The 14,741-nt window shown below is 34.8% G+C and overlaps 1 protein-coding gene across 2 annotated transcripts; it reads left to right on the top strand.

The window, feature by feature from the left end:
- The first annotated feature begins 819 nt into the window (after positions 1-819).
- On the top strand, positions 820-8,488 carry alkbh3 (alkB homolog 3, alpha-ketoglutarate dependent dioxygenase). 2 transcript variants are annotated; one of them, XM_043227224.1, is made up of 10 exons: positions 820-909; positions 1,408-1,500; positions 2,188-2,261; positions 2,353-2,387; positions 2,478-2,525; positions 2,633-2,739; positions 4,212-4,300; positions 4,393-4,602; positions 5,706-5,804; positions 7,795-8,488. In XM_043227224.1, exons 2-10 carry the CDS (start codon positions 1,425-1,427, stop codon positions 7,897-7,899), a joined length of 843 nt encoding a protein of 280 aa, XP_043083159.1. In that variant the 5' UTR covers positions 820-909; positions 1,408-1,424; the 3' UTR covers positions 7,900-8,488. The 2 variants fall into 2 exon arrangements, with proteins under 2 accessions (XP_043083159.1, XP_043083157.1); XM_043227222.1 differs by having other exon boundaries at positions 831-934.
- The last annotated feature ends 6,253 nt before the right edge of the window (positions 8,489-14,741 follow it).

Raw genomic sequence — 14,741 nt, 5'->3', positions numbered from 1 at the left:
GTACAATAAGTGATACTTATTGTACTCAAGAAAATGTAGAGTGCTATGTTTTTCTTCAAACATTATGTCCTGGTTTCGGGGCGTATAAATATTTTTGAATATTGTTGAAATATTTTACAAAAATGCAGTAGGAGACAACATCACAGGTGTGCGTGGCACAGTAATGACATGTTTTAAGCTGTGTCAGAGCAAGATAGTTTCAGCTGAGACAGCTCAGACGTGCATTTTAGTTTGGGTCTAGCTTATACCTTGTCTGTGAAACCAGGGGTATACAATTTAACAAATCGTTTATGGAAGAGAACACGAAACAAATGTGTGAATGTAATTCTGACAACAGATTTGTTGCAATATTTATACAATCATACAATAAAACTCCAAAGTTTGAGCTTTATAAGTGTTATGCAGTCATCTTGTAGTTTTTTAAACACTTTAAAATCTACTTTTTTGATCCACATTAGACATGATCTGTTCTTGTATAAACAGCACCTAAATATTGATTTTGTATTGTACGGTATTGAATAGATATTAAAATACCTTGTCTAGTGCCTTCATTTACAATTCACAGTAATTAGGTTGCTATATTATAATAATTCTGAAGATGTAATTATTCTAAATAGTTTATAAATGATTGAAGTTGTAATATTGGAAAACTTCTAGTAGTATTCTTGTAGACAGTGCGTCTTAAACGAATACACAATTTTATATTTGTATTGTACACATATCTGATGTATATTATATATATATATATTCATATTCATATAGCAGTGTTTGTGTTTTTTCATTCATATAGCAGATCGTCTCCGTAGGAAGTGTTTTCGCCGGTTTTTGTAGCGACACGGACAAGTTTCGCCAAACACCAAAACTGATCGTGTTTCTGTTGCGCAAATGTTCAGTGCTTTGCAAAATGAGGTAAATCGCCTCGAAACTAATGTGTGTGAGTATTATGTTGCTAATTTTTGTGACAACGCTGTCAGATAATATAATCTTACGCTCGAAAAAGTAGAAACAGTGTCTCAGTCTGGGAAGCGTGCAATGTTTGTCATAAGTCTGTTTACATCAGACATAATTGTGCATTTTATAATATGGTTCTCTATGCCCATGTACGCTTTTGGAAACATTGGTTTTAATAACTGACCTGTAGCTATATAATATATGGCTTATATTCAAGAATGAAATATGAGCGCTATCGTTTAATGAGTGATGTACTATAATTTCCTGAAGATGGCAGCAAGTTCATTCTGTAGTCATCTGTAAAACGTGTGTGTGTGTGTGTGTGTGTGTGTGTATATATGTATATATATATATATATATATATATATATATATATATATATATATATATATATATATATATATATTGTCCTTCCAAGGTATTAAAGGCCACTGACATATGTTTTTATTATGTCAGATGAGTTTTAAGCTCTGATGAGTGATAAAAGACAGCGAGCGAGAGTCCAGGGCTCCTGGGCCAAACCTCTTCCCAAACCACAACAGCCAACCGGTATGCCAACTTTACATGAGCTTTACTATTATAACACGTCTGCTGAAAAAGTTAAAGATGACACAAAATAAATGAATAAATAAAGTATAACTGGAATGATTAAATATTTTTTTTTTATTTATATGAATTGTATATGATTTTTACTGTAAACAATTAAGTAGTTTTAATAGTAGAAGTAGTGGAAAACCTAAAAAGTTGTAGAAACATCAAAGAAGGTTTATTAAATAAATGCTTTTCGATTTTAATTGAGTTACAAAGGAAATTATTACTGTTATTTTTCAGAATTGTTATTGTAAATGATTAAATTAGTGTATTATTTAGTTATTAATTATTTTTTTTAAATGATTGTGCAATCATGAAATTCATTGTTTAAAAGAAATATCCAGTATAATCATCATAAAGAAGTAATTGGCCTATAACTATCTCAAATGTACAATTACCAAAAAAGTGTTTATTTCACTTTATAATGAGTCAGAGGCAGTTTCAAAGGTCATATATAACTAAATTGCATGCCTTTTTATTATTATATCGTTCTTATGAATAGACCTCAGTGGGAAAAAAACAAGCAATATAGGTGTAGTATCAGTGTATTGACTTCTGCTTCTGCTTCTCTTAATTTTGTTTGAGTGATTAGTGTGAATTGTAAATGGCTCGTTGAATGAAGAGTATTTGCATTTAATGCTTCAGCTCAGGATGTCCAGTCAGTGTCAAGTTCATGGAAATATGGACCACCATCATTTGAGTTCCATCAGCCAACTGATGTAAGGGCCATTTTGTAGCTATGATACGTTTTAGTTAGTTTTTTTGACCAAAACCTTGAATTTATCCTTCTTTTTCCTTTTTAATTTTTAGCCCATCAGAGAGATTCCCGCGGAGAAAGTGATCGAGTGAGTGACTCAGTCCTGGTCACTTTCAAGCAATAAAAGCTGTTGATTGGCACACGTGTGTATCCAGTGTGTTGTTTTCGTCTTTTTCAGAAATGCCGGAGACTATGAGATTAGTCAAGGGCCTACTGGAGTGTCCAGGTAACAACTCTCGGATTAAAAGTGGCCTAAACTAAAAAAAAAAAAAAAAAAACATACCTTCAAAAGAACATTTTCTACATTAAAGTAATTGTTTACCTTGTTTCCAGACTGAGACTCATACCAGGGTTTCTACAGCAGGAGGAGGCTGACTGGATGTTTAGCAAGCTGTTCGCCGAACTGCCATGGTCACAAAAGACCAATTATAGGATGATGGGTACGTTACATCTATCTATCTATCTGTCTGTCTGTCTGTCTGTCTGTCTATCTATCTATGGCTTGTAATATAAATCAGTGAGATCTGTGTTAAGTTTACTTGCATAAATGATCACGTAAGCATATAAATATTATTTGTCGCTATCAGTTCTTCTGAGGAATGAGCAAAAAAATATTTCTCGAGTGTGATGTATCATGTCTGATATTAAGATTTGAAGAATTGTCAAAAAAAAAGACAATAAATGTATGCATAATCATGTAAAAGCTAATTCAGACTATTTAGTGTTTTGTTTTAAAATATTGCTAACAATTTAAAAGCTGTTCTTAAGTGTACCTCATGAAAATCTGTGAATATATCACAGCAAAATTAAATGAGTCCCACAGCACACAGTCAGTGTTCCCCATTGTTAGAATGACAGTACAAAGCCTTTTATTTTATAAAACAAATCTAATATATCTTATATCCAGTGCAATACAGTAAGTTTTATGGTGGAAACTATCATAATAGTGTGTAGTGCACAGGTTTCACATTGAAATAAGTATTATCTACTTAAGTGTAGTAAAAATGCAAAACATCCGTTGATTTTACTTCACTTTTGAGGCAATTGTGTACACAAAATGAATTTATCTTGATTTTAGACATGCATTTGTTTGTTACTACAGTCCCATTCAGCTTCGTTCACAAAATGAAGCAATGAAAACCAAAGTCATCATAAAAACATTTAAATGCAGTCATCGCCATAGTGATCATAAAAGACCCATGCAGTTTCAGTTAATGATTCATGCACTGTAGTCTCAAATGAAGTAAGTTTTACATTTTTAAGTGGACAAATTTTAATGACGTAAACAGAACAAACAGCAAAAATATTTTCCTGAAGCATATGAGCATGTGTTAAGCGTCTGCGCTAATGTGACAAAACATGCTTGTATTTGACCCAAGACCGAAACAGAATCAAAATAAGCATGTTTTTGCGCACACATGATGGACGTTTTGCATCTGCCCCACTCTCGTGTTCCTAGAGTGCTCCTCCCGCAATGACTCAGTCCTCCTTCATCAGTAAACTGGCAGGAATACGCCACTGCCTCCAGTTCCCTGCTCTGTTTACTTTCTCCACGACCGACATCATTTGAAAAAGTCCCAAATATACCAAATGTTTAAACATTTGCTTTGGACCAAGAACGGTTCACGTTTGACTGTGACTAATCGAGATCGCTTTGACAAATAAGTTCTGCTTCCTCAAGCTTTCAGCCCTTTTTTGGTCGTTTTTAAGCATTTGAAATATTATTTTGCACCTTCCAAATGATAAAACGGATAAATACAAATCTGATTTAGGTTGGGATAGCCTGGAAAGCACCTAGCAACATGCTAAACCCGTTTACGACACAATTTAGTTTTGCACTTTGTTTTTCATTAGCTGTTAAGCGGTATTGAAAACTGAATATACTTCATGTTCAATATGTTTTGCACTTCAGGTGATGCATATGAGGAACCCAGACTCACTTGTTGGTATGGAGAGCTGCCATATACATATTCACGCTCCACTATGCAGGCCAACGCTCGGGTATATCGCCGCTGCATCCTTTAATTGAGCAAACAAAGATGACATCTGTAGATGTGTAAAGCACCTCTTTCCGTGTTTTTCTCTTATTACAGTGGCATCCGGTTCTCAGCACTTTACGTCTGGCCGTCGAGGAGAAGAGCGGCCACACGTTTAACTCGCTGCTGTGTAACCTGTACCGGGATGGTAAAGACAGCATTGGCTGGCACAGCGACAACGAGCCGTCATTAGGACCCCAGCCCGTCATCGCCTCTCTGAGTCTGGGCGATACTAGAGTGTTCAGTCTCCGAAAGCAGCCACGTCCTGTGAGTCTGCCAATGTGTAACGTCCTGTCACAGTCATTTAGTCATAGTGCTTGACCTGGGGATGCACGATATTTTTGAGTTAATCATAATGAAACCTGTATGCAGATATCTGTTGGCAACTGTTGTCAACAGAAGAGATGATAAAATTTCAGTGGTCTAACCTTTGACAGTTCAGAAATTAAGAATATTAGTTTGTAATTTAATTTCACAGTGTTTTTAAATAGTATTATTATTATAATTTATTATTGTATAATGTAATATTTCTTATTTTACATTTTTTAATTTGTAATACGAATATTGTACATTTGTATTTTATTGATATTTAATGTAATATATTCCTATGGTTTTTATTTTTAATTTATAAAAACATTGGATATTTAATTTAATATCTTTCTAATAAACGTAATCTTTAAAAATAGTAATAATAACATTTAAATGTAACGTTCCAATGTTTAATTGAATATAATCAGATTTTTAAATAATTTTATATGTTTGAGTATTTTGTATGTAATTTAATTATTGGATGTAGTTTTCATTTTCATTTATTAAAACAGTTTAATGTCTGCCAGTTATGCTGTATTTTTTTGATATTTGTTAATATTTTAAAGCTAATTAAATATATTTATAGTAAAATCAATTTATAGTATAATTAACTAATTTATAGTAAAATAAATTTTTGGATATTTAATTTAAAATGATCTGATATTTAATATATATTGAATATATTTAATTTAATTCTAGTGTAGCTTTTTATTTTAATTTTCATTTATTGAAAATACTAATGTCTGCCTTATCAGTGAGATTTTAATATCAGCGCATCCCTAGTTTTAAAATCACAAATGTTAATACTTTTACAAAAAGCCTGAATATGATGTTGATGAAAGTTTCTGCCACTGTTGTAATAGAGTAATCTGAACCCTTTTTAGGTTAAATTCTGCATACTCTGTTCCTTTTTAGTTTAAAGCAAGAAATATTAGTAAAACATTCTTTAGATCTTGTTTTATTTTTAACAGGTGTCTAGATGTTGCGTCTGCTTAAGCTCGCTCGAACAATGAATGTTAGCTGAAAAAAAAGCTCAGGGTACTTTATGTTACGTGTTTCAGGAAGATCAAGGAGACTACACCTATGTGGAGTGCATACGCATCCCTCTGACCCACGGGACCCTCCTGCTCATGGAGGGCTGTACACAGACCGACTGGCAGGTACGTCACTTTTAACAGCTCTCAAGCAAGCGTTTGCAGTCACTGCGATTTTGGCAATTACAACAGAATAGGCTAACTATGCTAAATTTCAACACAAGCTCAGGTGGATCAGAAAGAACTAAGACGAAGATTTCACTGCTATTTTGGGTTGTGTAAAGTGTATTCTCGGTATCGTTTTAGCTGATTCGCAAGAACTACCTTTTGGATATATTCAAGATTGAATGTGACTTACTAAGAACTGGCAGGAGCTTTTGTTTAGTCTGAAGTGAGCGGTTAAGCTGCTAGTTAATAACTGCCTTCCGTCCGCTGATGATAAGCCAGACACTGAAGAAAGACTGAAAATGGCCAAATCGATGTGGAGGGGTGGAGACGGTGCTCCTTTGTTTTGTCTCGAGTCCGATCACATGTGGCGGAGATGATCTGGAGCGGTCACAATGTTCGCCATCCAGAGAACGTTAAGTGCAAACGCCGTTTCTGCTGATGTTTAACTGTGCGAAGGGGGAAAACGAACCTGTTTCTTCACAGTATACTGAAGAGGACAGTGTTTCCGAGAAGGAAAACATTGCACATAATACAGACACTGTGGAGAAATTACAAAGCGTATGATATCAGAGCAGAAAACGTTTTTATTCAGGGCAGAAAACGTTTCATTCACTATGTACTTAAAAATAGTTTGACTTTGGGCTCAAAAAAGCTGTAAAATAACAATGTTTTCATTTAAATTAAGTCATTATAGTCATTCTTTTCACTGCAAACACACCTCTGTTAAATATAATATTGACTATAAATGATAGATTTGGTGATGTGATAATATTATGAATTTTATTCACAAGTAACTACTGAATGCAATTACGGTAAATGTTGTTTGTGGGCGGGCGTGTGTGTGTGCATACGTGTGTTTGTGTGTGTGTGGTTTTTTTTTACATTAAATAATATATGGGTCTGTGCTGTGTATATTATATATAAATACAAACACATGCATCTATTATGTTTTAAAAAAATCTATATTATATTGCTGTATAATATAAATTATACATATATAAATATATACATGTAGATATTTTCAAAATGTTTTTTGTATGTGTGTGTATTTATACGTAGTACACGTATTATACACGCAGGCAGTTAATCGTGATGAATCGTTTGACAACACTAAATATTATACATTTTTATAATTTAACACGTTTTTTTAATAAATTCATTTAAAGTATTTAGTTGTAGGTTTTTTTTTACATTTTATAGTTTTAACACGTTATTTTACAGTTTCTTTTATTTTATTTACCAATTTATGTGCGTGTTTGTTTTTTGTAAACTCCATTTACCTTTTTTTTTTTTTTTTTTTTTTTTGCATATTTAGCATGTTTTTTGGCACTTTTGTAATATCATTGGAAGTTGATTCACTGGAAGTTATTTTTGTTCAGTTTGAGTTGTTTTTGGATTCCGACTCCAAGACAAACCGCAGGCCTTTGGTGAGGCACAAAGAACGGAGAAAGGTCAAGAACATTTTATGGCGACATCTGAAAACTATTTAGGAAAGGTCACTCCCGCGTTGCGCCAAAAAGCTTTCAGACGGTCTTATTAGGTTGACATAACTCACATTGACCTGTCAAAATAAAGCTAACTAAACCCACATGTATGGCTGTTCGCAAATGCCTTAAATGTGCGCAAAATATTTATAGGCTTTGAAAGCTGTTGCGTAACTGTCAAAGGGGTCAAGAATATAACAGCAGACGCCAATTCAAAGCCGCAATTGTGTATGTAAACACACCGCTTTTGCTTAGTCAAGCTGCATTCTTTATCATCTGTCTGTGCAAATATACGTGACACAATGTGTAATCGTAAATGTGAATTATTTAATACACATTTTGCATCACCGCTGTCTTTCGAGGTGAACGCCAAGGTCGGCTGGAGTCTGGTGAACCTCTTTCTCAAATGGCTGCATTGCCTTGTTGTGAGTGTGGTTTTAACATTATCAATGCTTTTTAAATAGCATCAGGTGGCAAAGGAGTACCATGACCGCGGGCCTCGGATAAACCTCACTTTCCGCACCATACACCCAGAGCCTGAGCGTCCCAGCGGGAGATTTGTGAGGTGATCGCTGGGAGAAGAGAAGAAGAGATCTGGAGAGGTCTGGAGAGGTCTGTGTCAGAGAACTAGTAACGACTTTACCGTCAAACACTTTCATTCTGTTCAGTTTCATCATTTGTTTACTTGTGATCGTTTGCTTTTGATCGAAGACCCTGTTGAGTGGTAAGCCTGTCTGGCTAAGACGCACTTTTGTTTGCTTAAATGATTCTTCTCTCACAGCAATTCTCCACAAATTGCTTATTAAAAAAAGTTATTGGTGTTATTTGTTTACGTTGATTGGAGAATATACGTCAAGAAAACAGTGCCAAGTGGCCCATATTTCAGTTACGGCTCCCCAAAGGCTCTTTTTTTAGGTAAATTGCTGTTTAAATATTACATGTTGTGCAATTTTTCATTTATAGCTTGTGGTGAATAAACCTGAATTGCAAACATTTGTCCAATGTCATTACGGGGTTGGTTACACTTACCGGCCAAAAGTAGTTTTTTTTGTGGTTTTTGAAGCCTTTTATGCTCACCGAGGCTGCTATTTAATCAAAAATACTCTACAAGCATTAATATTGTGGAATATTATTACAGTTTAAAATAACTTCTATTTTCTAATAATCTTCTATTTTAATATATTTACAATAAAATAATTCCTGTGATGCAAAACTGAATTTTTCGTTGTCTTCAGAGTCACATAATCCTTCGGAAATAATTGTAATATACTGATTCGGTGCTCTGTAAACATAAACATTATGCTTTTTTTGGATTCTAAATTTCATTAAATGTCTGTCACTATTTTGAACCATTATGTGTGTTTTTGTATTTATCTACAATTGAATAAATAAATTGCACAAATGTGATATTTTATTATTGAGGTAACAAATTCACAGCAATGCTTTTTTCAATCAGGTTATGAGCTTTATCATATATTGAAAGGCTGCCAGTTGTTTTTTTTACATCTCGCAGCTCTCTGTGCAGATGTTTGGCAAGCCATCCACTTGACTGCTAGCCTCTTCTCATTACGGATGAGTCTCCACCAACCTCGAAAGACCACGTTATTTTGATGGCAGTTGAACCAGAAACGCTATTAAAGAAAATGCACAAGCACACATTTTATATACCATAGTTAAAAATGTCCTTGAGAGTCTTTTTAAATTGTTGCATATTCATCTCTGGAGAAAACAAGGCCTACAGGTTAGGTCACTCTTTTAAAGACAGTATCCCTAAATATGGGAACGCCGTCGAACATAGCAGCCGTTTTGGCAGCACATCTCAATAGCAGAGATTATCCAGAGAACTTCAAAATGTTTGGAAACTGCGAACCGTAAATCTCGCGCTCTTGCATGTGACTTCCAGTGATTTGCCGGAGCTCTTTAATTTGAGTTTCTTGGTGTTCCTTTCTGCTCGCCTGGCAATGCAGTGCCTTTCAGAGCTTCCCCATAAAGCCCGACCTGCTCATGGAAATGCTGCTTGTGTTCTGGAATGCAGGGACCCTCGCTGTGTAATGGGATCATTGGCCATTATTTTTCCACTCCAGTTAAATTGTTATAAGTTTCATTCCCAGAGTGTGCAGGGAGATTTGTTTGGTCGGGGTAAGCAGCGTGCGCAACAACTGACATGATCGAGCTTTTAGGGAGAAAACTGTCCTACACTCGTTTTTAAAGGGAAAGTTCACCCAAAAAGGAAAAGTCATCCAAAACGTATTTTTAATGAATTTTGACAGGTTTCTGTTTATTGTGTAGAAGTCAATTTCACCAAAACTTTGATGCCTCAAAATGTTATACGAGCAAACCTACTGATTTAAAAAAACGTATGGATATGGGGCTAGATATGTGTGATGCTAACCTTCAAATGCATTGCTTTTCGAATTTTGCAGCAGGTTAAAATTGTTTAGAATTCTTAACATAATATTCCTCAAGTAATTATGAGAAAATAAGGCTTTATCGATCGAATCTCTGGACCTGCAAATCATTGTGTGAAAAGGAATAAAATAGAGTTTTACAGCATAGTGTTAATTTCAACTGGAAACTGTTGAAACTCTATGTGTAAGTACGCTTTTTGAGTTTTGCAGAAATGTAGTTAAAGGAATGCATTTCCAATAAACCTACCCACTGCCCTCAAAAAGTTTGGCAAAGTTTGGTTTTGGATGATATCAGCATAAATTCTTATAATTTTTTAGCTCAAATACTGTACATTAAAGTAACTTGATATTATCACGGAAGACCACCAATAATAATTTTAATTTTGATTATATTACAATGGCAATATGTACAAGTTGAGCTACTATGTGAGGAACTGGACTGTTTTATCCGCAAGAAGTGTCCAACCAGTGTGAATCATCTTTGGGCAATCCTTTATAAGGCCTGGTGTAATATATCAAGGCAATGTTTGACTAAACCGACAGCTTTGATGCTCAGATTATGTATAAATTGTTTATGCAATGAAATGTGTTTTTATGGTTTGTGTTGTCAGTGCAAAATCATCACTAATTAAAAATGAGTTCAAGTTTCCTCAAGAACCACTGAGGTTTTTCACATTTTCTGTTTCTGTGTTGATAAATGTTTATGTGTGAATGAATTAAGTTGGTTCAACGTATAAAGCAATCATATCTCTTCAGAAGACTAGACCGCTCAGTTCATATAGATCTACTTCTGAACTTTTTGATGCATTGAAGTTTTAATTACATGGTCTTTCAATGGAATCTCTCAGATTGTCTTAACAAAACCTTCAATTGTATTTCAATACAGTATTTTCTTTTTTTAGCTGAGCTACCCTTTTAACGTAGATTGATTGATTTTCAAGATGACATTTTGAAACCCATCACCTTCTGGCTTGGTGTCTATCTAGCGTTTCCCAGTTGCACTGGGATCATAACCAAAAGACCAGTGAGCAAAAACTGCATGTTTGGAAAGTCCAGCAATCCATGTCCTGCCAGGATCCTTACTCCCGGTAGCCCTTCAGTGGCCTTTTATTAACAAGACCACATGGATTTGTTGTTAGCACCTGTCTGCGAGCTGGAACCAACTGCAAGGGTCTGCTTTCCTGTTACATCAGAGTCATGCGAACCATGCCTCTCGAGCCCTGTTTGTCACATGAGTTGGACTTGGAACCAAATTCATAATGACAATTCAGCTATAGAAATGACTGGAAGCCGTTCCTTTTCTGTCAGAGTTTCGAAGTGACACGGATTGTGTTCTTGGGTGCAAAATCGACAACTTTTTGTCTCCTTTGGCCGACTTGCTCGAACTACATGAAGACACGTTTCCTCTCCTTTTAATTCCCAGATAAGAGAGCTGCGTCACGAGTCTAGACACATAAGGCTAAGAGCAACATGCACGGCTTGGGCACAAATCCATTAGACATTGGCAGTGTTTTTTCTGCTGAAGTCGAGGCCTGAGCTCCGTCCCTGGTTTTCTCGTTCCCACCAATACTAAGACCCAGTTCTCCATCTGTCTTAGGGGAAAACTCCTCCTTTTCCCAGCAGAACTTTGGAACAAAAACAACATCCCCTCCAAGTACTCTGCACTCGCCACGACACATCTAGATCAGGATCGTATTCACTCCCACAATGCAGCGTGCAGCAGAGCTAATTGATTGTTATTTATTACATTACTTCCAAGAAGACATGGACTGAATATAGCTTTATGAAGGCATATCTAGGAATCCATTTAAAGGCCCTGATATGATCTCGTTTTCTGTATATCTAATTTCTGACTGCTTATTTTTTTACATTTATCAGAATCATTGATATTGAGTTTATTTCTGTGTATTTACATTATTTACATTATCACCACTTAAAGTTAAAGTTAAAAATATTTAATTGTAGTTTTTAGGGGTTTTTAGATAAAATGCTTTTCCAGCTTAGATTTTTTTTTGTCTTGTTTTCAGCCAAAATATATCAAAAAAATTCTTAAATCAAGAAGGATTTTCCAGACAAGTAAAAATGATTGTGGCGGTTAAAGTTAAGTGACTTTTGCTTAGTACGAGCCAAATAATCTTTTTTTTTAAACAGAAAACAAGATAATTTTGCTTGTTTCTGAAAACAAGACAATCATTTGTACTTGTCTAGAAAATCCTTTTTGATTTAAGAACTTTTTTAGATGTTTTGGCTGAAACAAGACAAAAAAATCGAAGCTATAAAAGCATTTTTTGCAGTGTATCAAAGTGTAATATCAGCAGTTTATCAGTTACTGGCTGTAGCATAAAATTAGTTGCCTGTATCATTCATCTCAATTTTAAAGAATAATTGACCCAAAAATGAAAATTCTGTCATTAATTTGTGTTCAGAAAAAGAACGAAGGTCTTACAGATTGTTCTTACAGACCTTCAGCTCTCGGGTTTCATCAAAAAATATCTTCATTTGTGTTCTGAAGATAAGCCAAGGTCTTATGGGTGCGGAACCGAATATTCATTTTGGGGTGAACTAATCAAAACTCGAGTTTACTTTACTTTTCATCCTCTTTTATATCTTGAAACCGTGCTGACATATTTGAGTTTAAAGTAAATAACCTCTAGAGGTAAGATAAGTAGCTTATGTTTATGTGTTATCCGTTACAGGACTGGAATGTTTCGGTGCGTGATGGACAAGTCGGTACTATGTTGCCTCTGCTAATTTGGGATGTTATGTTGCGCGAGTAGCCTTCATGGGAATGCGTCTGTGTTGTGCTATAAATACATGACTTTTCGGACACTGTAATGTATTCTAGGCCAAGTCCAAAAAAATAAATAAAGTGGCTTAGTGGTATTTTCACCTCTTTTTATCATGTTGACAGACTCGCTGCTTAGTGTGAAAACAAATTTGTTTATCCTGCTTAGAGAAACAAATCAAGCTGCGGTGGCCCTGAGCCAACATGGACATTTATAGCTTTGGATGGATGTCACTTTCTTACTGTTACTGTACATTATCGTTTCATGTAATGGATCCATGTATGACTAGTTTGGACATTGATATTGAAGTGACATAATCTAAAAGCTATACTAGACTCCACTTTCGTGGATTTCATCTCCTGTTATTCAATGTATAACCTTTTGGATATATACTTATTGGATTTTTCTGGATATTTATCCCAAATTAATAGAAACAAAGTTAATGAATAATTTATTTGCTACATAAAGCAGTGATTTTCCGTTTCTTATATGCCTTCTATAAACTATTTTTGGCTCCCCGCTGTTATTTAAATAATTAGCATTTATTGTTTTTAAATTAAATTAAATTAAATTAAATTATGTATACACATATACATATAATGAACTGATACAAGAAAAATAAGTCTTTTCAAAGTTACAGTTTTGTAGATATGTATTGTGATTCGCAAGAAAGTCGTGCAAAAACTATAATAGTTGTAAATTGCCATGAGAAGGTTAATTTGTAAACATTTTGCTTGCTTCTGTGACATTGAGGTCTGAGCTTAATGATGAAGAGGGGCTTCTGTTACGGTTTGTTCAGGATTACCCAGCTGTCCCGTGCTGCATTTATTTAAAGTATTCAAAATACCAGCAGCTGTTGCCGATTATGCAGGTATAGTGGGTTATGGCTAAAATATCTCTCATCTCTTTGGTGTATACATGCAGTCAGTTCATTTTCTTGGTGGCGTTTAGTTACAAAACAGTTTCTAAAGAAGGTCGTTTATTGTGTCAAAGGTGACCCCGTGCAGTTTGCCTTGTACATCCCCTCCTGTATTAGCCTAGAAACAAGCTATTCATCAACTTGACATGTTCCTGCAGACGTGCTGTGTGTAGTTGTTCTTGACATCATCACATGATGTCACCTGACTGATAATACCTTAGAGGTTGAACGAATGTCTGCAGGAGTGGGCTTCTCCGTCCCAAAATAGATAGTCAGAGCGGACTTTACGGTAACCCCTCGACGTCTCATATATGAGGGTGAGGTGGCATCATTATAGTTTCCTGTTTTCCTTCTAAAGGGTCATCCTCAGGGTCCGTGACGAACCGGAGCCGCCTCGGTGCGTTACGTCACGATGTCCTGCCCCCAGGTTCACACACTGCTCCCAAAATGTCTCTGGGCTCGTGGGACATGCCTGGCGTGGAGCGTTCGAGGGTTAATGACAAATCTGAGTGTCACAGGAAGAGAGTGAGAGGCTGATGAAAGCTAAACTCATTACGATGGTGAGATCATGGTCGTGGCACTGCGGAGAGATTCCTGTCGTGTACGTGTTGCCGAGCTTACAACACATCTAGTAAAGGAAAAATATAGTTCATAGATCATCAGCTCTCCATATCCTTGTCCTTATCTGGCCGACTCAAAAACGTGTCTCTGTTCTTCACTTTCCTTTAAAATGTGCTCTATATTTTAAAGCAAACACATAAACATATATTTACTACTTAAAAAGTATTATTATATATTTATTTTAGGTTTTCAGGATGTTTAATTTCTTTTTTTTCCCCCATATGTTTATGTAATCGTTTAATTTATTATTTAATTTTATTATTTTATATATTCTTGTCTGTCAACTGTCCTCATTGAATTAAATTCAATATATTACTAATATTGTATATATGACATTGACCTATTCAAGCAGAAACTACTTTTTAATATAATAATAACATGATAGATTTTCTCTGTAATCTTTATTTAGTTTTCTATTTTTAAATTATTATTTTAGGTTCCATCAAAATTAATTTTTTCAGTTTTTTTCAGTGTATTTTCATGACAATTAGGCACCTTTGGAATATATATATATATATATATATATATATATATATATATATATATATAAAAGGAAAATGTTTAATTTTAATATATAAATGTTTTTCTTTTTAAAGATAATAAGAATTTGTAATGCAACATTTCTAAATTGTCTTATAACAGCTAACTAGTTTTTGTACAGTGTGTTGTGTACATTT

Source organism: Puntigrus tetrazona, chromosome 25 (assembly GCF_018831695.1).
Source record: "Puntigrus tetrazona isolate hp1 chromosome 25, ASM1883169v1, whole genome shotgun sequence".
NCBI lineage: Eukaryota > Metazoa > Chordata > Actinopteri > Cypriniformes > Cyprinidae > Puntigrus > Puntigrus tetrazona.
Note: the sequence above shows the minus strand (reverse complement) of the source record. Positions and strands in the feature narration are given on the sequence as shown.